Consider the following 27,109-nt stretch of genomic DNA (forward strand, 5'->3'; position numbering starts at 1 on the left):
TTATGGTAGATGGGAATTTTAGCATTCCTCTGCCCTGCCCTTTCCTCTCCCAACACAGTTAAATCAAAGTTGGTTGAATCCACGTCCACTGTTTCCATTAATAAGGCTGTAAATATTATCTATTGCCAAGCCAAGTGGATTACTGTGATTACAACAAAAAAGGCATGTGGAAAGACAGTATTCCCCAGTATTTACAGATGAAATAATACAGTGTCTGGCATTTGCTTTAAAATAATCCTGGGGCAGGGATAAGTCAGGATATGGATCAAGAAAAATTGACCCTGTGGGGAGATAACTGTAAAAGATGGGTGATGGAAGTGTCCATCGACAGATGAATGGATAAAGAAGGTGTGGCACATACATACAATGGAACATTACACAGCTATACAAAGAAACAAAATTGAGTTATTTGTAATGAGGTGGATGGACCTAGAGTCTGTCATACAGGGTGTAGTAAGTCCGAAAGAGAAAAGCAACTACCGTATATATGTATTCCATGTATATATATGAAATCTACAAAAAAAAAAAAGGTTCTGATGAACCTAGGGGCAGGACAGGAATAAAGATGCAGACATAGAGAATGGACTTGAGGACATGGGGAGGGGGAAGGGTAAGCTGGGACGAAGTGAGAGAGTAGCATTTACATATATACACTACCAAAGGTAAAATAGATAGCTAGTGGGAAGCAGCTGCATAGCACAGGGAGATCAGCTCGGTGCTTTGTGCCCACCTAGAGGGGTGGGATAGGGAGGGTGGGAGGGAGACACAAGAGGGAAGGAATATGGGGGATGTCTATACATGTAGCTGATTCACTTTGATATACAGCAGAAACTAACACAACATTTTAAAGCAATTACACTCCAATAAAGATGTTAAAAAAGAAAAAAATGATGGGTAACGGTTTCATGAAGGTTTATTATATTAATCTGTTTTTGCATTCGTGTGAATTTTTTTAGCATAACAAAAATTTTAATAGTTATTTTAGGGACATCCTCCATGTGACAAACTGTCTTGGTCTGGACTAGATGTCTGGAAATTGCTTCTTGGCTGTCACTTTGGAATGTAATTTAGCCTAGTTTTGAACTTCTAAGCAAGCCACAGTGGAAAACATTTTACACCACAGCTCTGCATGTATACACTACATCTCATCAATTTTATTATGACCGTTTTTTCACATCTTTTTACCCGTGAAGTCAGGATGTGTCTTACAAGCAATGACATCTTAGAAATACAGTATGTGACAAAATACCCCCCAGGCTACAGATTCTTTGCTGCTCCTCTCATTGAGAGGTGGGGTCTTAATCCCCCCTCCCGACCTCCTTAAGCCTGGGCTGGCCTTAGCGACTTACCTCGTTGACCAACAGAATGTAGCAGGTGTGATGTTCACGGACCTGTGAAGCGAGGTCAGCAGAAGCCTTGCAGAAACCAGCCACCGAGTAAGAAGTCCAGCTACCCAGGCCCACCATGCTGTAAGGAAGCCCAAGCTGGCCCCATGGAGAGCTGTGCAGAGCGAGATCCTCGCGGCTCCTGCCAGCCTATTGGAAGTGAAGAAGCCAAGTTGGACGTTCCTGTTCCTGAAGACATGATGGGGAGAAGAAACGAGGAACGCACCCAGCAGACAGAGTCAAGGCCCCAGACGTACGGCCCTAATCAGTTCATCCAGCCACAGCCCCAAATTTGATCTATCACAGCCGAGGCTCCATTGAAAACAAAGATGAACCACATCCCCTGCACTTGCCAAACTCCTGGTCCAGCATATGAAGTTTCAGCATAAAATGGTGGTGGCTTTTTCACCATGAACTTTTGGAGTGCCTTATTACACAGCAATAGATAATTGCAACGATTCTGTATGAAATGAACTCATATATTCCATTCTGCCGTCTTATATACTTTTTATACTGTTTTCCTCCCCCAGAAAATCGATTTCACAATTCCCTGAAAGATCTCCATCTGCTATCTTATCTGTTGCTTTGTAAAAATCCACCCCAAAACTTAGTGGTAAAAACAATGATTTCTTGTTTCTCTTGATCCGGTGGACTGGCAATCTGGGTGGTTCTTCCGCTGGTCTTTCCTGGAACCACTTACGCGATGGCAGTCACCTGACAGCTCTTGTGGGGCTGGGAAGTCCGAGATGGTCTCAGTCAGGTACCTGGAAGCTGGTGCTGGCTTTTGGCTGGGAGGCCTGGGTTCTCCTTCATGTGGCGTCTCTCACACTCCAGGAGTTCTTCACAGCAGTGCAGTCTCAAGTTCCAAGACTGCAAGACCAGAAGCAGCAAGGCGTCGTAAGGGCTAACACCGTAATGTTAAGGATCCTTAACGTTATATTTAGAATGCATACAATGGGACTTCCCTGGTGGTCCAGTGATTAAGACTCCGTGCTTCCACTGCAGGGGGCACGGGTTCGATCCCTGGGCAGGGAACTAAGAACCCACATGCCGTGCGGTCTGTCCTCCCCGTAGCAGCCAGAGTGGTCTTTGTGTGTCACAAAGCTCACGCCACCTTCCTGCTGACCAGTCTCCTGTGAGCTTTGGTTATTCTAATCTGGACAATGGAAGCAGTAATTCCAGCTCATTGAATGTGGCATATGTATTATATAATTATGTAATATAATAAATATTAAAAAAATAATTCCAGCTCATCGAGAGAAAGCGGATGAGTGGTTGCTTGGGGTGGGGTGGGGTGGATAGAAATTGATCACTAACAAGCAGGGTCTCCTCTGGGGGGGATGAAAATGTTCTAAAGGTCGGTTGTGGTGACGGTTGCACTGAGACAGGCTGGGACCTGGGACCTGGGACCCTTTGCTGCAGTGCTTACATCTGGACAAACATCTCCTTGAGCAACAAAATACAAAGAAACTTTAAGGGACTAAAAATAACTGCGTGCATGTACAGTTGGGGCAATTACGGACAACAAGATACAAAAAGCCCCAAAACCCAACTGCCACTTCTGAAGAGCCGGGAGCAGAAGCAGGGTACTGCGCATGACCCCTGCACACACCATGACCAAAGGGCTGGGCGGGGCTTCCCTGGTGGCGCAGTGGTTGAGAGTCCGCCTGCCGATGCATGGGACACGGGTTCGTGCCCCGGTCCGGGAAGATCCCACATGCCGCGGAGCGGCTGGGCCCGTGAGCCTGTGCCCCGCAACAGGAGAGGCCACAGCAGTGAAAGGCCCGCGTACTGCAAAAAAAAAAAAAAAAAAAAAGGGGGCTGGGCAAACCTCCTAAGTCACCGCTCTAGCCCGACCCCAGGACACACCCCTCCCCGCCCCCCATAGAGGGAACCAGCTGCCCCCCTCGGGAAGTGAGCGAGGGAACCTCTTACTTGTTCTCGCACCCTCCTGCTGCAGCAGGGGCCCCAGTACAGCCCTGCCTGAGTTTCTTGTCTGGCTTCTGATCCATTTCTATTGATTAAGGGGGCCAAGAGCCCTGGAGGGTAACAGTGCCACCTCCTGACAATACTAAAAACCACTGAATTGTATGCTGTAAGTGGGTGTGCTGTATTTTATGTAATTATAGCTCAATAAAAACTACTCTTAAAAAATAATTTCAACGCATAAAGCTGTTTTGAGGGGAAAAGGAAATATCCTATTGGTGTTCTGAGACTCCACTTCTAATGTCGGGGTAGTCCCCCCCACCCCCCACCAACAAACAATTCTCAGACACCCGCAGGGCGCCTGAGAATTCAGCTCAGTTCTCATGCTACCTGCTCCGAGGTGGCGTCAGAGCCTGAAGGTTACAGATCCAGTCGCACAACTCCCGCACGCCCACGTCAGACGTCAACTGCAAGTCTAGGTTGCTACCTGCGCTTCTGACTCACCGGCTGCAGACTGGAGGTTCCCACGACCTCCTCCTTGGACTTCAGACACCAGCCCCAAGTGCAGGTTGTCACCTGTGCTTCTAAGCCGCTGGCTATAAGTCAGAGGTTCCCAACCCGCCTTGGGATCGATGAATTTGCTAGAGTGGCTCACAGAACTCAGAGAACCTTGTTACTTGCTAGATCACAGATTTATTTTAAAAGGTTATGAACTCAGGAACAGCCAGATGGAAGAGGTGCACAGGGCAAGGTGTGAGAAAGGATTCAGAGCTTCCAAAAATCCCAGGCTTTCCAGGCAGCGCTCTCCCCAGATCTGCACACGTTCACCAACTCGGGAGCTCCCAGAACCCCGTCCTTTTGGGTCTCTATGGAGGACTCATTACACATGCACGATCGATGAACTCTTGGCCCTTGGCGATTAATTCAACCCGCCGTTCTTCACTTCTCCCCTCCCCAGAGCTCAAGGGTGGGACTGAAATTTCCAACCCTCTAGTCACTTAGTTGGTTCTCCTGGCAACCAGCTCCCATCCTTAGGTGCTTTCCAAAAATCAGCTCATTCATATAACGAGACGCATTTATGCTCTTAACAGTTAGGAAATTCCAAGGGTTTGGGGAGCTGTAAAACAGGAACTGTGAATGAACATCAACTATATATGAGAAATATATATTTGGTCATCTGAATGACCAAATACATACTTCTTTTTAAAACATTTTTATTTTGGCCGCGCTGCGTGGCTCGCGGGAATCTCAGTTCCCCAACCAGGGATTGAACCCGGGCCACAGCAGTGAAAGCCCAGAATCCTAACCACTGGACTGCCAGGGAAGTCCCCATATTTCTTATAAATCACAGTATCACACTTATACTTTAAAAATCTCACAGTGGTGTCTGACAAGGCCAGGCTGTCCCCAAATGTTAGTTCCCCTACTTCCAGGTGGGATGTTTCCCTCTGCCTCTACAAGGATGCAGTCATGAGCCACTGCAGTCACTGACTTTCAACCTACCCTGAAAGGAGGTCAGGGTGGAGATCAGGAATGAAGTGCTCTGTACTCTGGGAAAAACTGGCAGAACAGGTCTTCAGATAGTTAGATATTTTCAGCAGAAGATTTTCTGAGTCCAATTTCTTGCGTCTTCTCATACCTAGAAAAGCACTAAAATTATTAACAGGGACATCTGCACCTCGTGACTAGCAGCTAGCCTCTGTGAAAATGTGTGTTTGACTGCATGTGCCCCTCCCTTCACTAAAATCATGTCTATTGACCCCCCCAACTCCACCTCTTTGGAGCAGTTCCTCAGAGCCATCTGAAAGGCTGTCTCTCAGACTGTAGTCCTCACTTTGCCCCAAATAAAGCTTAACTCACGACTCTCACATTGTGCATCCTTTTTCAGTCAACAGGGCCAACACTTACTGGGCACTAACTGTATGCCGGGCCCTGGGCTAACCAAGCAACGTGGGACCTGCATATTACAATCTCCAGGAGACAACAGCTAGCTGCACAAATGGGGAGACCGGGGCTCAGAAAGACAGAGTGACTGCCCACGGTCACAAAGCTAGTAGGCCTTGGAGTTGGGATCTATTGTCAGATCCTCTGCGTCCAGAGCCTAAAATCCTATATCAAAAGGGAGCCTTCCCTTAGTCCACCAAGCAATTAGCTTGATGCCTGACTGCACACAGCACTGCACTGTCCGTGGTAATGATGGAAGCGAAAGCACTTCGATTCTATCCATCTGACCTCAAGGTTTTCTATGCGGACCCCGTTCTTTGCCACCTCTGTGCCTTTGCTGCAATCCCTCCCTCTTCCCGGGATGGCCTTTCCTACCTTTTTACGTCCTTATCCTGCTTAGTCTTAAAGCTCCTGCTCAAAAGCCATCTCTCCAGCATCACTTCGTGGACCTCGTTTTGACATGCAACAGGCCCCTCAAAGGTACCAAGTCCACAAACGTATCCTCACTCTTCCATCGCAATCTTGGTGTATCTTCTCCCCCGACCCTCATTCCCCACCCTGCCCATCTGCCCTGTCTGAGCACCTACTCAGATACTAGGAGTCATCCTTTTGGAAGGAAAAATTCCAGACTTTAGAACGGGCAAAAATGATTCTTAGGTATTCTTTTAACAGAATGCTGGAGCCTCTGACAAACACGATTCTACAGGATGTGTGCCTTTGTTGTTTTTGCCTAGATTATTCCGTACCTCTGTGGAGGTAGAAGTTAACCTGGAGAAAACAGATGCAAATAATTTGCACCCACAGAAAGGCAAATTACCTGTGTCCAATGAAATACAACTGACGTTGCCCTATGGATAGACCGGTGTTTGCAAATTCATTTCAGCGTGCCTTTGACTTCTCCTCTGAACAAGTTGTGACACATTGTTGCTTCATTTATTATTAAGTGAAATAAGATCTTTGACATGTGTTCATTTTACATGTGTATGAAAATCATGATTTTATCTTTAAAAAATTATCCTTTGACCCCTGACATCTCCTTCCCCACCCCGTACCCCCAGTCCATCCTCAAACCTGACAATTTAGCTTCCTAAATGTATCTTGTACCTACTCACTTCTCTCCATCTTACTTGCTACCAACAGTCTGCCTGAACTGGTGGTAGCAAGCAGGATATTAGGATCCTCCCTGGCCATCTTCCCACCCACTCTCCACCCAGCAGCCAGAGGGATTTCATTACAGTTCAAACTGTATGATGTCTCCCCTCTGCTTAATCTCCTCCAAGGACTTCCTGTTTCTTCTAGAATAAAGACTAAGGTCCTTGCTCTGCCCTCCCAATCTCTACATGACCTGGCCCCATCTTGCCCCACTACCCTGCTTCATCACCACACTTCTGCTGCACTGAACTTCCTTCAGTTCCCATGTGGCAAGACCTTTCCTGACTCAGGACCTTCACACAGCCTCTTTCCTTACCTGGAAAATTTTTCCCTTCTTACCTTGTTTACTTCTGTTTGGCCTTCAGATCTTAGCACAAATGTTAATCGCTCACAGAAACCTCCAATCTCCTGGATGAGCTCGGGTCCCGTCTTCTCCCCAATATAATGTCATGACCTTTGACTTCTTCTATAGCATATACCTTGTTTCCTAAGTATATACTTATTCGATTAATGCCTGACCCCTCTTCTAGGCTGAAAGGTCCCTGAGGGCAAGGACCACGTTTATTCTGCTGACCTCTATTCCTGACACATATCTGGCCTTCTCTGGATGGACAGGCGGATGGATGGGTGGGTGGATGGATGATGGATGGAACATGGATGGAGAAGATGGATGGATGGATGATGTACGTATGGGTAATGGATGGCCAGACGGATGGATGAGGAGGGCGCTATTCCTCCTAGGTGACTGGCCGTCACAGTTACCTCCTGTGTCCTCAGGGCTCAGCGCACTCGGCATTGTCCCCTTTCCCGGCTCATTTTCCCTTTGCTCCCTCGGGCTGTGCTATGAATTCAGTATGAGCACCTTGGATTGTGTCCATCTGAGCACAGTCTGGCCCGCGCATGGTGGGCCTAAATGTACTCTGTACAGTCATCTAACTTTTAAGCATGCTTCGCAGGCTGGCACCTGGGCGGAGCTCGCGCCTGCGCCAGCGGTGGGCGCTTCCGGCGCCACGTGGACGAGGGAGGCTGCAGGGACCGCGGGCCAGTCAGCCGGGGTTTGACCACGGTTCCCACCCCGCTGTCTCAGCAAGGCCGTAGGCCTCTGACCGGGCGGGGGCGGGGCGTGCCAGAGGGGGCGGGGCCTCGGGGACCCGGATGCGGCCCCGCCCCCGCACGCGGAACCGGAAGTGGAGAGGGGCGCCTAGGAGCGGCAGGAGAAGCGGGAGCGGCGGGAGGTGGCGGCGCGGCGGAGGCAGGGCGGAGCCGGGCTGGACCGGAGCGACCGCAGTGGTGGTGAGCGAGCGCGCCTTCCGCCAGGTGGGGAGGGCCGGTTCCTCAGTTGCGGTCCCGGGGCGCCGCCGGGTCCTGAAACGGGAAGGAAGCGGCGGCCGCGGCGGTCTCGCCGCATTTCCGCTCGCGGTTTCGGGCGCGGGGGGAGCGCGGGTGAGGCTTCCCGGGGCAGGGGGCTGTGGTCGGAGAGAAGGGGATGGGCTGGCTGGGGGCTGAGGGAGGGCCTGGGCCGGAGGGAGAGGCTGAGGTCAGAGGAAAGGGGGCGGGTTGGGGGAAGAGGAAGGGGTCGGGGCCTGAGGGGGAAGGGCACGCGGTTCTGAGCGGTCGGGGGCGATGGAGGGGGAGGGGCCCGGGGCTGCGGGCAGGAAGGGGGAGGAGAGGGACCAGAGGCGGAGGGGTCCGGGGTATGAGGAGAGGGTGCCCGGGTTCCTAGGAGGAAGGGGCCAGAGGGCCGAGGGGGTCTAGGGGAGGGGAGGGGCCCTCCAGGAGGGGACGCAGGACCCGCGAGGTCGGGGGAAGGGGCAGAGAGAGGGCTTAGGGGGAGAGGTCAGGCCCCGAGGATTTAGGGGAAGGGGGCGGAGGGCCGAGGGAAACTAGGAGGAGAGGGGGCCTACGGGGAGGGGATCCAGGACCTCCTGGAGGGTTAGGAGACGGGGGCAGAGAGCCGAGAGGGAGGGGCCGGGGCGGAGGGCTGAGAGGGGGACTAGGGTAGGAGAGGAGCCCTACAAGAAGGGGTCCGGGACCCGGGGGGGGGGTCAGGGGCGGAGGGGCTGGGGTCTCCGGGCGGCCGGGCGGGGCAGTTCCCACCCCGCTCCCGGGCCCGCACCTAGCGGGAGGTGTTGCAATCAGGTCAGTGGAAATGCAGCGACCGGCGCAGCTGCAGAGTTGAGAGGCTGTGGGTTGGGAACAGCCCCTCCTCTGGGGGTGCTGGAAATGAGCTGGAAGGGGCTCTTGGGGAGTATTCCGACGCGAGCTGGATGGCCCTGCCGGAGGGTCTCGGGTGGAGGGGGACAGGGCTTCCTCCCCCTGGGATCTGGCCGCGTCGGGCTCCGGGGCGAGGAATCCTCTTCCCGCTGGACGCAGCTCCGGAGGCGTCCCTGGCGAGCGCTCCCCGCTGGGGCTCCGCGGTGACTTGGTCCCGCGGAGCTTGGTCGGGGCTTAAGCCGCCGGGGCCCGACCGCGTGATTCGGCCTGGCGGCCCCGCAGGCCGGCGCTGGGCCGGGCCTGACGGCGGGGTGAGTCACCACGCCGGTGCCGCAGGTGGGCCTGCTCTTCTCCTGGATGGAAGGTACTCCTGGAGCCCAAGGAGCAAGGAAGGGTCCTAAAGGCCCCTCCGGACACAAGAATGAAGAGCGGAGGATGCAGGGTTGTCTTTGATGCTCTGCCCCTCCCCCCCTCCAACTGGCAGTTTGCCCGCACTACCTGTGACTTTTAGTTGAAACATTTTGCGGGACGTATCTATAAAACACTTAAATTGTATGAATGGCATTGGTGATGCAGATCTTTGGTCCGTGGCACTCAGTAGGGGCTGGGGAGGCACATGATTGAGGGAGAGAATGGTGGTGAGCCCCGGGAACTGCCTTGTGTTGCAGTGGCCTATGTCCTGGGGTGGCGCGTTGTCCATCAGGTTTCTCCTCTTTCACTGGGCAGGCGGTGCTTTGAGTCACCTTGGAGGAGGCCAGGTGGGAGGGGAGTCCTCTGAGCAGTTGTGGTGCAGAGAGTGGGCCTTGTGATGTCTGTTTTGGCTGCTCAGATACCTTTCTGTTCCCTTTGGCTTCCTGCTGCCCTGGAGAGGGTGAGGTTAATGGAAAGCTAATTGTGCGTGGGTGGTTTCATCACCTCACAAAGAAACCCTGTCCCTGTCCCCCAGCCCCCCAGCACTAAGCGACCACCAATCTACTTTTGGTCTCTGTAGATTTGCCAGATCTGGCCATTCATATAAATGGGACTGTATAATATCTGGTCTTTTGTGTCTGGCCTCTTTCACTTAGCATAATGTTTTCAAGAGTAATGCATGTTGTAGCGTGTGTCAGTACTTCACTCTTTTTATTGCCAAATACTATTCCATTGTATGCATAGACTACCTGCTATGTATCTATTACATAACATGGACATTTAGGTTATTTTCACTCTGGGGCTGTTAGGAGTAATGCTCTATGAACATTCCTTTACAAGTTTTCTGTGGAAGTTTTCATTTCTCTGGGTATATACCTAGGAGTGGAATTGCTGGGACATACGGTACCTCTGTGTTTAACCTTTTGAGGAACTGCCAGACTTTTTCATTTTACTTTCCCACCAGCAACATAAGAGGGTTCTGATTTCTCCACACCCTTAGCAAACTTATTATTGTTTGTTTTTTGGATAGTAGCCATTCTAGAATGTGTGGAGTGGTATCTCATTGGTTTTGATTTGCATATCCTTGATGGTTAATGATACTGTCTTTTCTTGAGCTTATCATCCATTTCTGTATGTTTGGAGAAATGTCTGTGCAGGTCCTTTTCCCATTTAAAAATACGATTAATTGTCCTTTTTATTATTGAATTGTAAGAGTTCTTTATATATTCTCTATGATTTGAAAATATATATGTCTCTCTGTGAATTATTTTCACTTTCTTGGTAGGTGTCCTTTGAAGCACTAAGTTTAAAACTTTGTCCAATTTATTTTTTTCTCTTTTCACTTGTGCTTTTGGTGTCATATCTAAGCATTATTGCCAAATTCAAGCTTATAAAAATCTATGCTTATGTTTTTTTTTTTTTCCCTAAGAGTTTAATAGTTTTAGTTCAGACATTTAGGTCTTTGATCCATTTTTCAGTTAGTTTTTGTGTATGGTGTGAGGTAGGGGTCCAGAGGCATTACCTCTGGATCCAAAAAATCCCAGGCTTTTAATTTTTCAAAAACTTAAAGTGTTGAGCGGGTAATAAATTATTGTAGATTTGAGCCTATCACTAGCTGCCCTTGGGTAGACTTTTATAGATGCTGGCTGATAACTGCGATACCCAGAATGTACTAAGTAAGCAACCTGCAGAAGTTAGGGTTTCCAAAGGGGAAATTGAGTGTGAGGAGGGCCAGCAGAGCATCACCCCTCTAGTTCCTAAAGCATGGCAAGCCGTGTGCCGATACAAATGGTGTTTGCCTGTGACTGGTTTGTTCCTGGAGAACAAGGGGATTGTATTCATCTGTAATGTCTGGGAGTGCAGTGTCCAATCAAGAGGTGCTGAGCTGGTGGCTTGGGGAATTGGAGTCTTGGTCCTGTGCAGTAACCATACCCGTTCATCAGAAATGCAGCCTGCTTCTCCTTTGCTCCCCGAGTCGCCCCCTTCACATTCCAATAGCCGTCGCCACCCTGGGTTTCATCCCAGCCACATCATGATCCCTTCCTTCAGGGAGTGCTTCTCTTATGTTATTTTTTCTTAAAAACCCAGGGTAATAGAATTTTATGATTTTTAGTAGAGTCATAAATTAGGATGGCCCAGAAATGGAAAGCAGTCAGGATTCTAGCGAACAGGAAATGTATGTTAGCAATTGAGGCAATAGTTTCTGGTTGCATTAAGAAGAAACTTCAAACAGTTATAAATCTTTTGGAACTTTTTTATTTTCTGTAGTTTCTCACTGTGGCTGAAAATCGGTTGAGTTTTTTGGTTAGTAAAATGTAACTCTTCCCACCCTCCTTTCAGATTGCTCTGCAAAACCTCGTTATGTTTGCGAGGATTTCAGAGGTATTCTAAAAGGACCTCCACACGTAAAGATTTGCCCTGGGTGCCCGTCAGCACATATCCTTCTGAGCTTTTTACTCTTAATCTTTTTACAGACAGAATAATTCACAAATGCCTGGAAATTCCTCGTTGGATTCCCGTGTTTTAAACAGAGTTTTGTGAGCACCTTTCATCTTTACTTGGAAAAGAAAGGTTTGTGTACTGTGAACATTCTCCTGTGCTCTCCCGTGGGTGGGCAAGGTAAAACCCCTTTGACAGGGAACACGAGGGGTGTTCTTTTGCTGGGTTTGCAGAGATTGGGATGATAACTGTCTGGGAGGAAATTTCCTTCTTTGAAAAATAAAGTCAATTTCCAGTGTTGCCTGTGGTCTAGGAAGTGGAGGGGATTCTGCAGAACTCTGGAGTGCAGGACCTGGAGCATCTCTGTCCTGTCTGAGCAGCCACCTGGCGCCTTCTTCCTGTCCCATGTTGGGCGGGGGAGGCAGCGGGCACGATGTTAGGGAGAGCCTGGAAGTGCTCACCTGCGCACGAGTGAAGCCGGCTTCCAGAAAGATGGGTGAAGAGTGGGCTCTGCTAGCGTTAGCCCCATGAGTCTGGAAAAGTCTCAGGCTGGGACATCGGCTTTCACCTTTGCCTTCGGGGGGAAGTGAGCCTCGCTGGAGACCCCCGACTTTTGTGTGACCGTCTCCTCAATGGTTGGAACTCTAGGCAGCTAGAGCCCTGCAGGTGGGCAGCCCCTTCTCCAGGACAGCGTGGTGTCACGGGGCACACTTGGCTTGGGGAGTCAGAGGCTGAGGGCAAACCGTTTAGCTTCAGGCAGCTGTTTCCCCATCTGTGAATGGGCGCATTGGTTGTGCTGAACCTAGTCCGTCGGCTCTCGAAAATTGTGTCAAAAGCAGTTCACGTCTGGGAAATTCTTTTTTTTTTTTTTTTTTTAAAGAAACTATTTCTTGGTTAAGTTCTATGTTTTACTTTAATCTCAAAAGAAACTGGTCTTTTATTTACTTACTTATTTATTTTTTAATTTATCTTTGGCTGTGTTGGGTCTTTATTCCTGCGTGCAGGCTTTCTGTAGTTGCAGCACGTGGGCTCAGTAGTTGTGGCTCGTGGGCTGTAGAGCGCAGGCTCAGTAGTTGCGGCGCACAGGCTCAGTTGCTCCGTGGCATGTGGGATATTCCTGGACCAGGGCTCGAACCCGTGTCCCCTGCATTGGCAGGCGGATTCTTAACCACTGAGCCACCAGGGAAGTCCACGTCTGGGAAATTGTTGCCATGCTTTGCCGTACCTGGTCAGAGGGGAACAAGGTTTGAAGTGGCCATGAAGGGACATTGCTGGTCCTGTCCCACCTGGTGGCACATGATTCCCTGCCCAGGTGACATGGCGGGAGTTGCATCTGGAAATCTGAGAGCCCTGCACCCTGATTCGCCCCTGCCACCGCCTTGGACTTGTGACCCAGCGGAGCTGGCGGGGGTGGTGGACCTGGACAGGGGAGTCTCAGGCTTGTGAAGGGCTCTCGTCCAGTCTGGGTTCACACAGAAGCACGGTGACCCCACAGAGCAAGACTTGCTCGTCCTCAGTTCAGACGCTGGGATGGGGCTTCTGGTTGATTAGATGAAAATAAGCTTTCAGTTGCTTCCTGGCCTATGTGAAATTTTATAAGTACTTTTGGGGAGAATGAATCCATTCTTCTCATACATAGTTTTCTTTTGAAACCGTTAAAAGCTAGATTTTGCCTTTGCAGTTAAGAAAAGAACGATGTGGTTCAGTTGTGAAGCTGCATCATGGTTCTGTCAACTAGATAAAACACAGAATTTCAGGACTCTGCTGAGGAAGCAGGGTGGCCAGTCTTCAGAGCTGCCTAGTAGAGGACAGGTTGGCATTTATGTGCTATTTTCCCAAGTAGATGGCAAAGCAACGCTTGAAATATTTGACTTGTCAGAGTCCGAGTTAAGAAAATCATTATTAGGTTTCCAGTAATTTCCAAATTTCCACTTTGAAGTTAAGATGGGTGCTTTTCAAAAAAATTGTGGTAAAATACAACAAAATTTACCATTGGTGACATTCGGTGCGTTCCCAGTGTTGGACAGTATCGTTGTCATGAGACTTAGTGGGAGAGGAAGATATTCCCAATGAGTGAAGTAAGTGCACACGTGACTTTTTTATTTTCCAGAAAATTTCCTCACTTGAGTTGAAGCCAGGAGCATTTCTTATTTGTTTCTGATGCCGGTTGACAGCAGTGTTAGAGCTAAAAAATGTTGCGTTTCTTCTGTTCCTACGGGTGTCACTCAGGGATTATGAGTGACTATTTGAGCTTATAGCCCCCCAGCCTGCCCTGTGCCCTCTAGGGTTTTGGGGTCCCAGGCAAAGGTGTCTGCGTCGGCCTCTGTGCAGGGTTCTCCCGGGCCTCTGTAACTGCGGGGCTGCTTTTCCAGATGTGGAAAGCCTCGGCCGGCCACACTGTGTCCATCACCCAGGACGACGCGGGAGCCGACGACTGGGAAACCGACCCTGATTTCGTGGTACAAGTCACCAGTCTGCCTGCCTTTCACGTCTCCCGGAGTGGATTTCCCCAGGGTTTGGGTTTGGGTGGGCGGGTGGGTGGTTGTCTTACAATCCAGGCTGTGGGGTGCACTCGTCATTTATTTTTCTTTTCAGAATGACGTAAGTGAAAAAGAGCAGCGATGGGGGGCCAAAACCGTCCAGGGGTCTGGGCACCAGGAGCACATCAAGTAAGAGACTTTCTCGGTATTTGTGTGACAGTGATGTTCTGAAAGATGAAGATAAGGCAGGGATAAGAGATAAGGTCATGGCTTCATATGGTGGAATTGCTTTTGTTTTGTTTTGTGACTCGATTTTTTATTTTATTTTGTTTTTTATTTTTTGCAGCATTGTTCTTTGTATGTATGTATGTGTGTGTGTATGTTTTGGCTGCAGTGGGTCTTTGTCGCTGCATGCTGTGACTCGATATTTATACAGTAGGTGAATGTAAGACCTGATGTGTACATCTGCGTGTTTGTGTACGTGTATGTATACGGACGTGCTCCGTAACTTAAAAATTCCCATCGCAAATGACTTCCGTGCTTCCAATTCTAGAGTCTGTTTTTCAATATTGTGGTTTTCATCGAGGAACACAGTTACCTAAGCTCTTCTCTCTGCTGATGGGAGGTTTCTAAAGTGTGGATGTCTTTGAATACCTTAGACCGTAAACACCCTTCTTTAATTTTTTTGTTATACTTTTATTATTTTATCGTGATCAGTTGGATGCTACGAGCTGAATTCTCAGCATTGTGTTCTCTTAAAAGCCTCAAATAGGAGAGCTGCTTGAAGCGTGTCATTGTCTGACTCGGCACTGTCGCAACTGGCCACCTCTGGGGCAGCTTGTTTTCCTGTCGGGAGGTGTAGATAAAGGGACCTTTTAGAATGTGCTCAGTCTGTGCCAGCTTCAGAGTGTGTGCTCCCATGCCCTGGTTGTGAAGGTGTCCTCACGGACTGCTGACCCGCTTTGGTCACTGGCAGAGAGCTGGTCTTGCTTGGCCCTGGGATCTTTGCAGTAAAATGAAGCTGTTCTTGAGAGAGACTCAGTAGATCGTCCCGAAAAGGAGGTGAAGTCTGCAGCTCAGGCGTTTTAGACACCAGTGTTCCTCCCTCCCTGAGTCGCTGAGCCCACCCTCTCCCCACAAGCCCCTGAAGAAGGGCCTGGGACCGGCCGGAGGAGGTGGTGCCAGGGGCTGACTCGGGTCGCCCGCTGTGGGGTTAGGCTGCCTTCTGACTTGATGCCATCTGGGCCTCATCTCTTCTGTTCCCTGTGGCATCAGAACATGTTGGGGAGGGCAGGTTGGAGGAGAAAGGAGCTCTCTCATCAGGCAGCCTCTGGGTGGGTAGAGCTCAGAGAGCACACAGGGACAGGACGGCTGTTGGTCCTTCCGTGTTCTTGGGAGGCTGGTCTTCCTCCTGTGCTCGTCAGGGGGTCGGGAGGTGGCCAGGCCTGGTTGGTTTTGTAGCCGAACTTCTGGGATTGTTGTCCAGATGTTGAGGTGTGGACATGTTGTCCCTTGGGCAGAGAGGAACCGGATCAGGTGGCCGTCGTGTTGCTGTGGGTCTCCCGACGGAGACAGCTGCAGACGCTTCCTGGCCTGCCCGGTTTTGGCCACATCTTGTGATCTGTCCCACTGTTCCCAGTGTTTAAAGTAAAAGTGGCGCTCACATTGTAAATTCTGCAAACCCCTCACTTCACCTTTGAATCAAAAGCTGGAGTGCTCCAAGGAAAGAGCAACCATCTAAGTGTTTTGTGTGTCTGGGCTTCTGTCCTAGGGCTGCCTGGGGTGTGGGGCTGTTGACTCTGCTTTTCCCCTCTGCCTCTGGGGACGTTTACAGAACTAGCTCTCCCAAGTCAGGTGTCTGATAAACCCTGAGGAGCTTTTCCCCTTATGGGAGAAAGTCCACGTTTCAGCACAGCTCTGTGTGTGTGTGGGGGGGGGGCGTTGGGATGACTCACTGTGTGAATTCAGATTAGTTTCTTTTTTCTGTTAACTTGCATCTGAGAACTGCCGAAGTTGGGGGACCAGCTGGTGGAACAGTAAAGTGAGCACAAGGGAGACAGGGACTGGGGAGTAGTGAAACCTTGCAGATCTGCTGAGATGACACGTCCTGTCCTCGTCTGTCCCACTGGAAAACAAGGACGCACGTCTGTCTGACCGGTTTCTTCCTGTTTGTTCTCTTCCCCCCAAGCATACACAAGCTGAGGGAGAATGTGTTTCAAGAACACCAGACCCTCAAGGAGAAGGAGCTCGAAACGGGACCCAGAGCCTCGCACGGCTACGGAGGGAAGTTTGGTGTGGAGCAGGACAGAATGGACAGAGTAAGTGCCCGGCCACGTCGCGGTGGGTCCCGGCGTGCCTGACTTCACCATGGTCGGCAGAGTGGTCACTCAGGAGCCTCCCCCGTAGATGAAAAGTTGGGAGTCTACTTGTTGAGGACGGATTTGCCAGAAGTAATCCTCTCTCCATTGACCTTACCCGCGAAGGGCTCCCGTTTTTGGAAGGTCTTTTAAGATGCTGAGTTGCTGGGGAGTGGGTGGTGTGTCGGGAGCCCCGGAGCGGGAGATCAGGTTCTGCCAGAGGCCGCTCTGTGACCAGGATGGAGGCCTGGAAGCGGCCTGACGGCGGTTCAGCCTGCGGCCTGAATGCCACCCATCTGCAGACCGGAGCCGAGTCTGCGGGCCTTGGTTCACGTCAAGGGTGGAAATTCAGCCGCCAGGCGTGCTGTCGTCCTTCCCACATTTAGTGAACTTCAGAGAGGACCCTGGCCCCCGGCGTCACGCCACTGCCCAGCAGGCTGGGGGCGGGCAAGTCCAGGTAGGTGGAGACTGGAGCTGTTAGCAGTGCAGCGGCCTTTGCTGGCACTAGAGAAGGGACTGGATCAGCTGGCGGGCTGGTGTCCGCCCTGCAGAGAGGATGGTAGACCGTAGCGCGTTTGCAGTGAAGCAGGTCTGCAGTCTTTAGACGTCCCCAGAGAGGTAGGTTTTTCCCAGGCTGGTAATGCGAGATGTCTGCCTTTATTCTGTGCAGAGGTATCAACTGGGTTGGATTCTGGGCTGTAATTCCACCCCTGTCCCCCTTGTGCCTGGATCGGACTCGGCATCTGAGCTGGGCTTGGAATGACGCGGCTGTGTCACAGTATGCCATCTGGGCTGTGTCACCACAGAGTGGATACATGGGGACCTGTGGGCACCCCAGGCCAGGTCTGAAATGAGCCTGGAGACGGAGTCTATGAACGGCAGGCTGCAGGAGAGAGACAGGGACGCCCCCGGTGACCCCGTCACTCCCAGAGACGTCTGGACAGCACGCAGGGGCGTGGGGAGCAGAAACCATCTTTGGATCCTAGAAAGTGTGGTGGCTTTTAGGAGCACAGACGGGCAAAATCCCCATGTTTTTCGGGCAATGAAAGCATCATGTAGGTAGAAGCCTTTCCCACCTAACAGAGTCCAGGCTCTCAGGGTTACGGGGAGTGAAAGCAAAGAGACGTTCAGTATAATCTGGGTCCCCAGCTCTGGGTCGGAAAAACCTGCTGGGGAGAACGTTGCAGATGCACCAGGAAGCCCTGGATGAGGACAGTGAGACAGTTGTCGGGGCTGCTGCCGGACTGCCCTGTGCGGGCTGAGCCTCATCCCCCCGCCACCCGCGGCCCAGGCCCCTCGGCTCCTGCAGGCTTCCTGTCGGCCCGCGGCTGCCTCTCCCCGTGCTTTGTGCTACCCTCTGTCAGCGTCACTCCTGCGTTGTGCTGTCCTTCCTGTCGAGGCCTGGACAGCTGTGCTCGCCTCGTGCTGGGCCTGGCACCGTGAAGGCGCTCAGCGGACGGTGTGTGAGCGCCTGGAACCACGTGTTGACGGCACCCGGGCGGCTCAGGGAACCGAGCTCTCACTCCAGCCGGCGGTTCCCCTCAGGTGGACCCAGCGGGGGGCGCCGCGGTCGGTGGGTGCTTCCTCCCCTGCAGCTCACGGGAGCGCCACTGGACCAACCTGTCATCAGAAATCACTAAGGTTCCAAACCGGAACAAGTGACCCTGAAGCTGTTTGTAACTTGTCCTTTCCAGACGTTGAAAAAGAGCCCTGAGATCTGCGTGTTGAGACTGTGTGATAGAGACTTCCAGAAAAAAACACATCTTGGGCAGGCACCTACTTGTGAGAGGATTGTGGACTGGGAAGGCGCAGCAGCCACCGGGATCCCATGTGCGCTGTGGTCTGAGCATCTCCCACGCCTCTTTCGGGGCTCACGGGGGCCGTGGTCCATGATGCAGGTTTTGTTCCTCGCCAGGCACATGTCGGGACCAGTGTACATTCCTGCTTTTGGCAGCGCTCTGCCCGGTGCTGACTGTTCGATAATAAATACTGTCTTGTCAACGTAAGGTCAAGGGCAATTTGAGGGATAAATCTGTTTTGATCAAAAAGTTGGAAAAATTAATAAGCTGTCACTGGCCATATTTTCAGAGCAGTGTCCTTAGAACTTCTTTGTGATGAAGAATCAAGTTGGGGAATCCTCTCTGCGTGCTGCTGCCTCCGTGTTACTCTGCTGACGTTCTCTGGGTGAGACCCAGAAGCTGCGGGTGGGTGGTCTCTGCCGCAGAGGTTTTCCGAGGCTGCGGTGCCGTGGATCTGCTGTTAGCTACAGGCATCGGAACCAACCCGGAAAGGAGAGAAAGTAACAGCTCCAAACTTTAAAGTAGAACCTACTTGGCTCCCTGGGCTGTGGAAAGAATGCACGCTCCGAGTGGCCTGCAGAGTTCTCAGTTGTGGCGGTGACTCCGCAGTGGTTGGATCCCAAACCCAGCTGCTGAAGTTGTAGATGAACAGGAAGGGGGTCCACAGTGCGCTAGCGGGTCCCTCACTGCAGGAGGGCCCAAGGCGGGGTGGCTCACTGGAGTCATAGTTAACCGGGGTTTGGGTGTGCCTTCTCGCCCCGCGCTGGGTCACGTGGCAGGCACGCGTCCTGTGTCCTCGATGTCCGTCAAGGGGTCCGTGACCACTGTCCATCCTGCTGAGGGAGCCTGGGACCCTGGTGCCGAGCACTGAGGGTCAGGGGCCTGGGAGGCTGGAGTAGGACGGGGGCCACTCAGAATTCGGGGAGTGTTTTCAGCCTCGCGGCCGCCATGGGGTCTCAGGCAGCTCCCGAACTAGCTGCGTTGTCGAGACACAGAGGCAGCCGTAGCCGTTCTGCAAGTGCGTGGAGGTGGTGTGCTCCCAACAGCCTCAGTGCCGGGCGTGGGCCCTGGGCCGTGGCTTGCTGACCGCACCGTGGGAAACGCCGCAGGAACCTTGGGGTGGACCGCTTGTTCGGCACGTGACCTTGAGAGGATGTCACCAAACTCCCTTCCTGCCCGTCCGTGGGGCTGGTGATGTGCTGACGGGCCCACTCCGCTCCCGGACAGGCTGGGCGCACAGTGGCTCGTGACTCTGAACGCGAGGCGTGACTCCAGCGCACCTGTCTGTGTCTGCATTTGTTAGCAAAATGCATGTTGTGTCCTGATTCCTGGGTCCTGTGGTGTGAAAATGTCCTGTCTGAGTAGGATGATGGTTGCCAGCGGTCTTCCCGGAACTGGGTCTCAGGAGTCATGTTGCAGGCTGCTGGCTCTGCGGTTTCCGGATGGGGCCTGGCCTCCTGGCTCTTCATGCCCAGTCATGTGAGAAGCCCCCCCTTGTGGCCGGGCTTCTTGGGCAGTCTCCGGGGAGGCCGGTAACGGAGAGAGTTCGGGGAACACCTGACCAGTGGCCATGGCTTGCGATGCCCCCCGGGAGGCACCTTCCCCCAGGCTGACTTCCACGTTGAGTGGTTTCAATTAGGGTCACCCACGCTGACCACAGGTGCGGGCTGCCCCCTTAGACCCCGCATGGGGGTGGGCACTGTGGTGATACCGGCGGGTGTCTGACGCTTTCATTTTCGCAACCTGTTCCAGTCAGCTGTCGGCCACGAGTACCAGTCGAAGCTTTCCAAGCACTGCTCGCAGGTCGACTCCGTCCGGGGGTTTGGAGGCAAGTTTGGCGTCCAGGTGGACAGAGTTGACCAGGTGAGTGAAGCATCCTGGGCAGCTGGCGCCCGGGGAGGGCGAGGAGCCAGTCCTCCTAGGTCAGAGCCCACCGCCAGGTGTGTGTGCTCCGGGCCTCTTGACTCCGTGGGACTGCAGGGTGGGTGTCCTGACCACAGGGCTCACAGGGCCCGCCTTTCCAGTTGCTTTGAGATGATTGGCCCTTTAAGAGGCGAGAACAGGGACTTCCCCGGGCGGTGCAGTGGTTAGGACTCCGTACTCTCACTGCCAGGGGCCCGGGTTCGATCCCTGGTCGGGGAACTAGGATCCCACAGGCCGTGTGGCCAAACAGACAAACAGAAGAACAGTCAAGTGTAAGGGTTTTTTTTTACTGATTGCTGTAGAAGCCCCCATGTTGGTATCTACTCATCGGATGACCCCGGGACAGCCTTAGATTCGTCCAAGGATGCCAGCGGGGACTGTTTACACCCACTGTCCCTGCCTGGATGTCACTGTGACAGGGCTCCCCCAAGGGTGTTCAGAGCGGACTGGCAGAGTGCCTCCCGCCTCCCGCCTCCCGCGCTGTGCTGAGCGTCCGGATGCTGCCCCGCTGTTCTCGAGTCCCTGGCTCAGGGCCGTCAGCCCCTTTGTTTTATGTCGTAGCGTTGCGAGCCTGGGCTTGGGGGTTAGGCCTGGCTGTGTGTGGCCACGGTCCCACGTTCGCCCTTCCCCCGGGCTGCGTGCGTGGTGCCCACCTCAGCGCCGGGCCTTGTTCCTGCGTTCGTGTGGCTCTTGGGGAGCCCATCTGAGAAGCGGGCTGATGGGAGTCGGCCCAGGTCGGTGTCCTGTGGGGGGGTCGGCCACCGGGGGGAGGCAGGGAGGGACAGGCCGCTATGCTTGCAGCTTGGCCTGGGCAGCGCCCCCCCCCCCGCCCCCGCTTCTGTGAGCATTTTATGGGTTACGAATTCAAAACAGCAGGGCTTTGGGAAATCAAAGATCAAAAGATAACACGGTTCATGTTTTTTAAAGTGTCCTATGCATCGTGGATCCAGGCATTTAAAACTGCATTTCCCTTTTTTCTGTGACTGCAGTCTGCTGTGGGCTTTGAGTACCAGGGGAAAACTGAGAAACACGCCTCGCAGAAAGGTGAGATGTGAAAGACCCCGGTGATGGGAAGGCAGCCCCGCCTGCTTTTGAAGGGCAGGAGCACGTTGTCACTCGAGGCCTCTTCCTGGGGGCAGGGGTGTCGCCACGGGCAGTTTGCTGCTGTCGCCTTCAGGTGTCTGGTCTTCCGGGTGTGGTGTGACAGTGGGGTCCCTGCCACGCAGCCCATGAAGTGCTGGCATCTCGTGTCCCTGTGCCACCTCCCGTGTGGCAGCAGAAGCTGCTTCCCCTCATCCGTGCAGCGTTGCCCCCGAACAGTTCCCTCTCTAACTTGGTTGGCAAAACTAACTCTCCCCGGAGGATGGAAACAGAGCCGTTAAATTACTGACGTTTTCAGCGTGTACGTGCGTCTTTTGACGTGGCGTAGGCTAATCTTTATGAGGTAGTGCTCCCTGGTAAAGCCTTTCTGTAAATGAAAGCCTATGGGATCCTCGTTCCCTGACCAGGGATCAAACCTGTGCCCCCTGCAGTGGACGCGTGGAGTCTTAAACACTGGACCGCCAGGGAAGTCCTTTGAGATTTTTTTTTTTGCGGTACGCGGGCCTCTCACTATTGTGGCCTCTCCCGTTGCGGAGCACAGCCTCCGGACGCGCAGGCTCAGCGGCTGTGGCTCATGGGCCCAGCTGCTCCGCGGCACGTGGGATCTTCCTGGACTGGGGCATGAACCCGTGTCCCCTGCATCGGCAGGCGGACTCTCAACCACTGCACCACCAGGGAAGCCACCTTGAGGTGTTTTTTGCAAGCTTGTTTACTTCTGCCTCTTGTGGGTCATCCGATGACCCAGGGAAGTAGCTCGGCCTGGGAGTGCTCTAGGCCCCGCCGGTCCACCCAGCCCACCTGGCTCGATGTGTTGGAGGGGTCGTGTCTTTTCTAGAAAGACCCATGCAGCTGCCTAGCTGTCTTTATACACTGACCTTTATTTGAACGGTTACTTCCCAAAGTGGGCCTGCAGCTCACCTCTGCCCTTCAGTAGTCGAAGGGGACCAGACTGCAGAGGCGCATAGACGCGTCCAGCGTCACCCGTGTGTGGCAGCGGGTAGCTTGTTGTACATTTTAAGATGCGTGCTTGACCTCCTGGTGAGTCTTGCTTCGTCTGACCAAGGTGGCACTTGGCCTGACACACTTTCCTGACCGCTGCCCTGTCTCCCCAGACTACTCGAGCGGTTTCGGTGGCAAGTACGGCGTGCAGTCTGACCGCGTGGACAAGAGCGCCGTGGGCTTCGACTATCAGAGCAAGACGGAGAAGCACGAGTCGCAGAGAGGTGGGCCGCAGCGGCGCCCTGCTGACCGTCAGGCACCCCGGGCCCCGTTGTTTCTCATGCATTCACCGACACACACCCAGGGGACTTCTCCCTGATGCAAATCGGTTTATGTTATATTTATATAATTTTTCTAACTTCAAGTGTTTGGATGTCCCTGTTACTTTCTGGACGGTGTAGGTGGTTTGTCTTATTTCTTTTTCTTTAAAGATTTATTTATTTATCCATTTTGTTTATTTTTGGCTGCGTCAGGTCTTAGTTGTGGCACGTGAGCTCTTCGTTGTGGTGCGTGGGCTTCTCTCCAGTTGTGGCGTTTGGGTTTTCTCTTCTCTAGATGTGGCGCGCAGGCTCCGGGGCACGTGGGCTCTGAAGTTTGCGGCACAAGGACTCTCTAGTTGAGGCACGTGAGCTTAGTTGACCCCCGGCATGTGGGATCTTAGCTCACTGACCAGGGATTGAACCCACGTCCCCTGTGTTGTAAGGCAGGTTCTTTACCACTGGACCACCAAGGAAGTCACGGTTTGTCGTAATTTTGATGACTGCTGAGTCCTCTGTTCCGTGGTCAGGTTAACTGTTCCTCTCTGGAATGTGGAATTTAGGTTATTTCCAAGTTTTGATGTTAAAAATTGCCTACAGGGACTTCCCTGGTGGAGTGGTTAAGAACCTGCCTGCCAGTGCAGGGGACACGGGTTCGAGCCCTGGTCCGGGAAGATCCCACATGCCACGGAGCAGCTAAACCTGCACGCTACAGCTACTGAGCCTGTGCTCTAGAGCCCACGAGGCACAACTACTGAGCCCACACGCCTCGAGCCCGTGCTCTGCAACAAGAGAAGCCACTGCAAGGAGAAGCCCGCGCACCGCAACCAAGAGTAGCCCCCGCTCGCCGCAACTAGAGAAAGCCCGCGCGCAGCAACAAAGACCCAACCCGAAGTAAACCCCAAGACCCGAAAATAAAATAAGTAAATTCATTAAAAAAAAAAAAAATTGCAGTGAATATTCTGTTATATACATAAGTGATTATTTAAAAGAATAAATTCCTAGCAATGGAGTTGCTGGGCCAAAAGACGTTGAATTTAAAATTTTGATAGAGCCTTCTAGATTGTCCTTAGAAGCCATCCTGACTTTCCCTTCACTGTGATGTAAGTGACCAGTTACGGCCCTCTGCCCTCTGAGGTGTGTGTTTATGGAGCTTGACTTAAAGATTCAGCCCCCGCTGCAGAGCTCCTGATCTGTTGGTGGTTCTGCATCGTTTGTTTTGTTTGGCCTGCGCATTTAAATGATTTGAACATTGGCCAGCGTACAAACTGAGAGCTCACGTACTTTTTAAAACCCCGGATTTTTTTAAGAAACAAAAATGAAAGCCATCACCGGAAACCCCACTGGCTTGGCATTTCCCCAGGGGGATGGCCGTTGGGCCTGAGGGGCTCCTGTTTGATGAGGGCGGTGCTTCCCTTACACCTGGCAGGGCCTGCCTGCACTGAGGCTGCTGGGCCTGCTGCGTGGGGTTCCTTTAAACTCTGCCTTCTCTCTCTGCTAGGCACACACCTGTACTCCTTTGCACTGTATGCCTGCTGCCAGTCAGCACCTGCTGTTGGATCCTGTTCATTTTTACCAGATTTTCTCCCCGAGATGCCCTTGAAGAAGAATAAATACGCCTTTGGGCAGTCGGGGAGCAGAGGCCGAAGTGCCGGGAGCAGCCCTAGGCGTGCTGGGAAGGGATTTGATCTCTGTGCGCGTTCTGCTCCGTTAATGTGTCCGTGATGGAGTCATGCCTTAGTGTAAAGATAGCGATTTAGTGTAATAATAACTTAGCTTTGAGTTGAACTGACATTTCTGGAAGGTAGTCCGTGTTTATCCTGTTCCTTTGGCGGTGTCCCTGGCACAGCTCTGCTGGCTTTGGTTCAGAGGTAGGGTGACCCTCCAAGAGCTTCCCCCGTGGCTCATCCTGAGTTCAGAAACTTGATGTCACCTGTTACCTCATGCTGTCTTTTGGGGTGAAGGAGAGGCGCTGCAGTTGTTCGTCTGCTCTATTTGCTGCACTTCATAGTTCCATCATTATATACAAATAATACTCTTAAATGTTTCCTACGTAAGTGATCTTAGAGTGAGCCTCGGAGACTTTAGGTTTGTTTTTTTAAATTGAGTGATCAAAATACTTCCTTAAAGACTGCTGAAATCCACAGCGTGCTCGCTGATCTTGTGACTGCTTTATGAACAGTACTCTTCTTGTTTTCAGATTACTCCAAAGGTTTTGGTGGCAAGTATGGTATCGACAAGGACAAGGTGGATAAGAGCGCGGTCGGCTTTGAGTATCAAGGCAAAACCGAGAAGCACGAGTCCCAGAAAGGTGGCTTCAGCTTTACCTTATTGTCCAGCTAGCAGCTATTAACGTGATAGGTGATAACCAGAACAGAAATGGAAACACAGAACGTAACCGGGAACACTTAGGGTGGATGTCTCTTTCTGTTAAACATTGAACTGTAAAACAGAAAATCCAAAAACAGAGCCGTTAACTAAGAAATCCAGTCCTTAGACCTCTTTTAGCTTGAACACTGCAGTGGCGTGGCTTGTAGCAGGGGCCACGTGTCGCACGTCTGTGTAAGTGGTGAGACCCAATGGCGCGTCAGTGCTGTGACACTGCATGCTTCGCGGGTTCCTGTAGGGGGTCCCGTCAGTGTTAACCCATGGTGCGGAGATGGTAGATGAGGTTATTTTCCTGACACACTACGAGGCGGTCCTCTTAATGTCATCTGAAATTTCACCAAAGGTCAGGAAGAGAAAGGATGGTTTAGTGAATTGTGTATGTTGAACTTCACGGAAAACCTGCTTTCTCCCTGTTACGCAGGCTGCCCATTAATACTCGATTATGGCCTTTTATTGTCTACGCAGACTACGTGAAAGGCTTTGGAGGGAAGTTCGGTGTGCAGACAGACAGACAGGACAAGTGTGCCCTTGGCTGGGATCACCAGGAGAAGCTGCATCTGCACGAATCCCAAAAAGGTACGTTCATGCTGGCTGCTCGCCCGCGAGGCCCTTCGAGAAGTTCATTTCTGTTTACAGGTCCACGTGTGCCTGGCCTCACGGTACTTGTGTCGCGGTGCTGTCCTGTCTTCAGTGGGGGAGGCGTCCTCTGTCCCCACGGCTTTGGAAGGACCCCTCCGCCCATAGTGATTCCCCCTTCCCCCTTGGGGGGGCTGCGGTTGGGCGGGGCAGGGCACCTGTGCTCACCTGGGCCCTGAAGCCCCAGCCGCTGCAGCAGGGTTCCTGAGGGGCTGCTGCCTGCCGCTCCGGGCGGCCACAGGGGCGGCGCGGTGGTCCCAGCCCGAGAGGCGCCCCGTCCCTGGGAGCGTGGCCGCCGGGGCCCTGGGCTTGCAGCCAGCGCGGTGGGGAGCGGGGCTGCCGCGTGGCTGTGGGGTGGGCCGTGTGTGTAACGTGTCTCTTTCTTCAAGTGAGCAGAGACGCGTGCTCTTGTCTGCAGCGTGGGCGGGGCCCTGCAGAGAGTCCCGGAGCACGGAGCGGCCTTTCCGAATCGGCTCAAATACAGTTGCTAACCTGCTTTCGGGCCTGGGCCGCGTGTTCAGACGTTGTCTGTCCTTTAACCTTTTGAGCCCTTTGTGACTATTGGTGAGACTGGGAGCTGGCTCTGTCGTCCCCGAGCTCGGCGCAGCCCTTGTTTCCTCCAGGCGACGTGTTTGAGTCTAACCAAACTTGTGTTTCCTTTCGGTTGTTTTCTCCACTGTCACCTGTGGATTTTCAGATTATAAGACTGGTTTCGGAGGCAGATTTGGTGTTCAGTCCGAGAGGCAGGACCCCTGTGCTGTGGGCTTTGATTACAAGGAGAGACTGGCCAAGCACGAGTCCCAGCAAGGCACAGTTGCTCCCCGGCTCCCCCCAGCCCCGCCCAGTGCCGCCACCTCTAGCACAGACTTCAGGGCTCGGCCTCCGAGTCACCCGCTGTCACCTGCCGGGCCCCCTGGGCACCTCCAGCCCAGTGCTGTGCCGGAGCGGAATTCACTCGCACCCTTTCTTCCCTGTTGACTTTTTTCTCTCCCGTAACCGCTGGGGTGTGTGTCTGGTCAAAGGTGGCGCGAGGTGCAGGTCACTCTAACCCCGTGACGCGCCTCGCTCCTGGGGTGGGCTGTCTCTGGTCTCCCGGCGGCCTTCCGCAGCAGTGCTTGCTGTTGCCGGGACTCCTGTGAGTGTCGCGTAGGCCGCCTCCCTGCCTCCGAGACCGGGAGAAACGTGTCTGGTTCAGCCCGATCACTGGCCTTGGACCAGGGGCGTGGGGCAGGCGTGTCCACGTGGTTTCTGTGTCTCATTTGTGGTGGTGTTTTTTTGGTTTTTGCTAGTTTTTTTGATGACACCATCTCTGTGTGACTCCTTCACACAGAACCAGACAGTACGTACGCAAAGCTGGAACTCGACAGGAGGTTTCTGGGTGCATATATTGGGAGTCCAGATGGCAAACGTGCTTTTGCTCAGAGCAGTTATCTAATGTCTGTCAAAATTCAGGCTTGATCATTAGAACCGGGACACACAGTTGGCAAAGAGTCGTGTCCTCATTTTACGGGGCTGAGTTTAGGCGCTCAGCCCCAGCGTTCAGGGAGAGAATCACCTCGGGCTGACCCGGCAGACCGCGTGGGCGTGGCGTTGGTACTGCACGGCAGTGTGACTGTCACGTAGATCTGTGTTGCTGCAACATAAGTATTTGGCTGGTAGAAGTTCCGGGAAACTTTTTCTCTTTTAAAAAAGCAAGAG

General features: G+C 52.7%; 1 protein-coding gene and 1 long non-coding RNA gene across 10 annotated transcripts in view; one reads left to right on the forward strand and one right to left on the reverse strand.

The window, feature by feature from the left end:
• Positions 1 to 817: 817 nt before the first annotated feature.
• Positions 818 to 7,161, reverse strand: LOC109548961 (uncharacterized). 3 transcript variants are annotated; one of them, XR_002175140.3, is made up of 3 exons: positions 5,631 to 6,740; positions 4,815 to 4,950; positions 818 to 2,255 (listed from the first exon to the last, which is right to left on the reverse strand). It is a non-coding gene; the product is annotated as an uncharacterized lncRNA (long non-coding RNA). The 3 variants fall into 3 exon arrangements; XR_012333650.1 differs by lacking the exon at positions 818 to 2,255 and adding an exon at positions 6,747 to 7,161 and having other exon boundaries at positions 2,267 to 4,950; positions 5,631 to 6,023; XR_002175139.3 differs by lacking the exon at positions 818 to 2,255 and adding an exon at positions 2,267 to 4,428.
• Positions 7,162 to 7,552: 391 nt separating this feature from the next.
• CTTN (cortactin) overlaps positions 7,553 to 27,109 on the forward strand; it is a 33,202-nt gene continuing 13,645 nt past the window's right edge. For 2 of the 7 annotated variants that reach the window (XM_033861363.2, XM_033861366.2), the window contains exons 1-12: positions 7,553 to 7,700; positions 11,507 to 11,603; positions 13,844 to 13,930; positions 14,067 to 14,140; positions 16,140 to 16,269; positions 19,473 to 19,586; positions 19,860 to 19,970; positions 21,020 to 21,074; positions 22,244 to 22,354; positions 24,588 to 24,698; positions 25,241 to 25,351; positions 26,109 to 26,219. In XM_033861363.2, the coding sequence (XP_033717254.1) occupies positions 13,844 to 13,930; positions 14,067 to 14,140; positions 16,140 to 16,269; positions 19,473 to 19,586; positions 19,860 to 19,970; positions 21,020 to 21,074; positions 22,244 to 22,354; positions 24,588 to 24,698; positions 25,241 to 25,351; positions 26,109 to 26,219 (1,015 nt within the window). In that variant the 5' untranslated portion in view covers positions 7,553 to 7,700; positions 11,507 to 11,603. Of the gene's footprint in view, positions 7,851 to 11,506; positions 11,604 to 13,843; positions 13,931 to 14,066; positions 14,141 to 16,139; positions 16,270 to 19,472; positions 19,587 to 19,859; positions 19,971 to 21,019; positions 21,075 to 22,243; positions 22,355 to 24,587; positions 24,699 to 25,240; positions 25,352 to 26,108; positions 26,220 to 27,109 lie in introns of all 7 variants that reach the window. The other 5 variants (XM_033861365.2, XM_033861364.2, XM_019929093.3 and 2 more) reach the window with 5 other exon arrangements.

This window comes from Tursiops truncatus, chromosome 8, assembly GCF_011762595.2.
Source record: "Tursiops truncatus isolate mTurTru1 chromosome 8, mTurTru1.mat.Y, whole genome shotgun sequence".
Taxonomy (NCBI): domain Eukaryota; kingdom Metazoa; phylum Chordata; class Mammalia; order Artiodactyla; family Delphinidae; genus Tursiops; species Tursiops truncatus.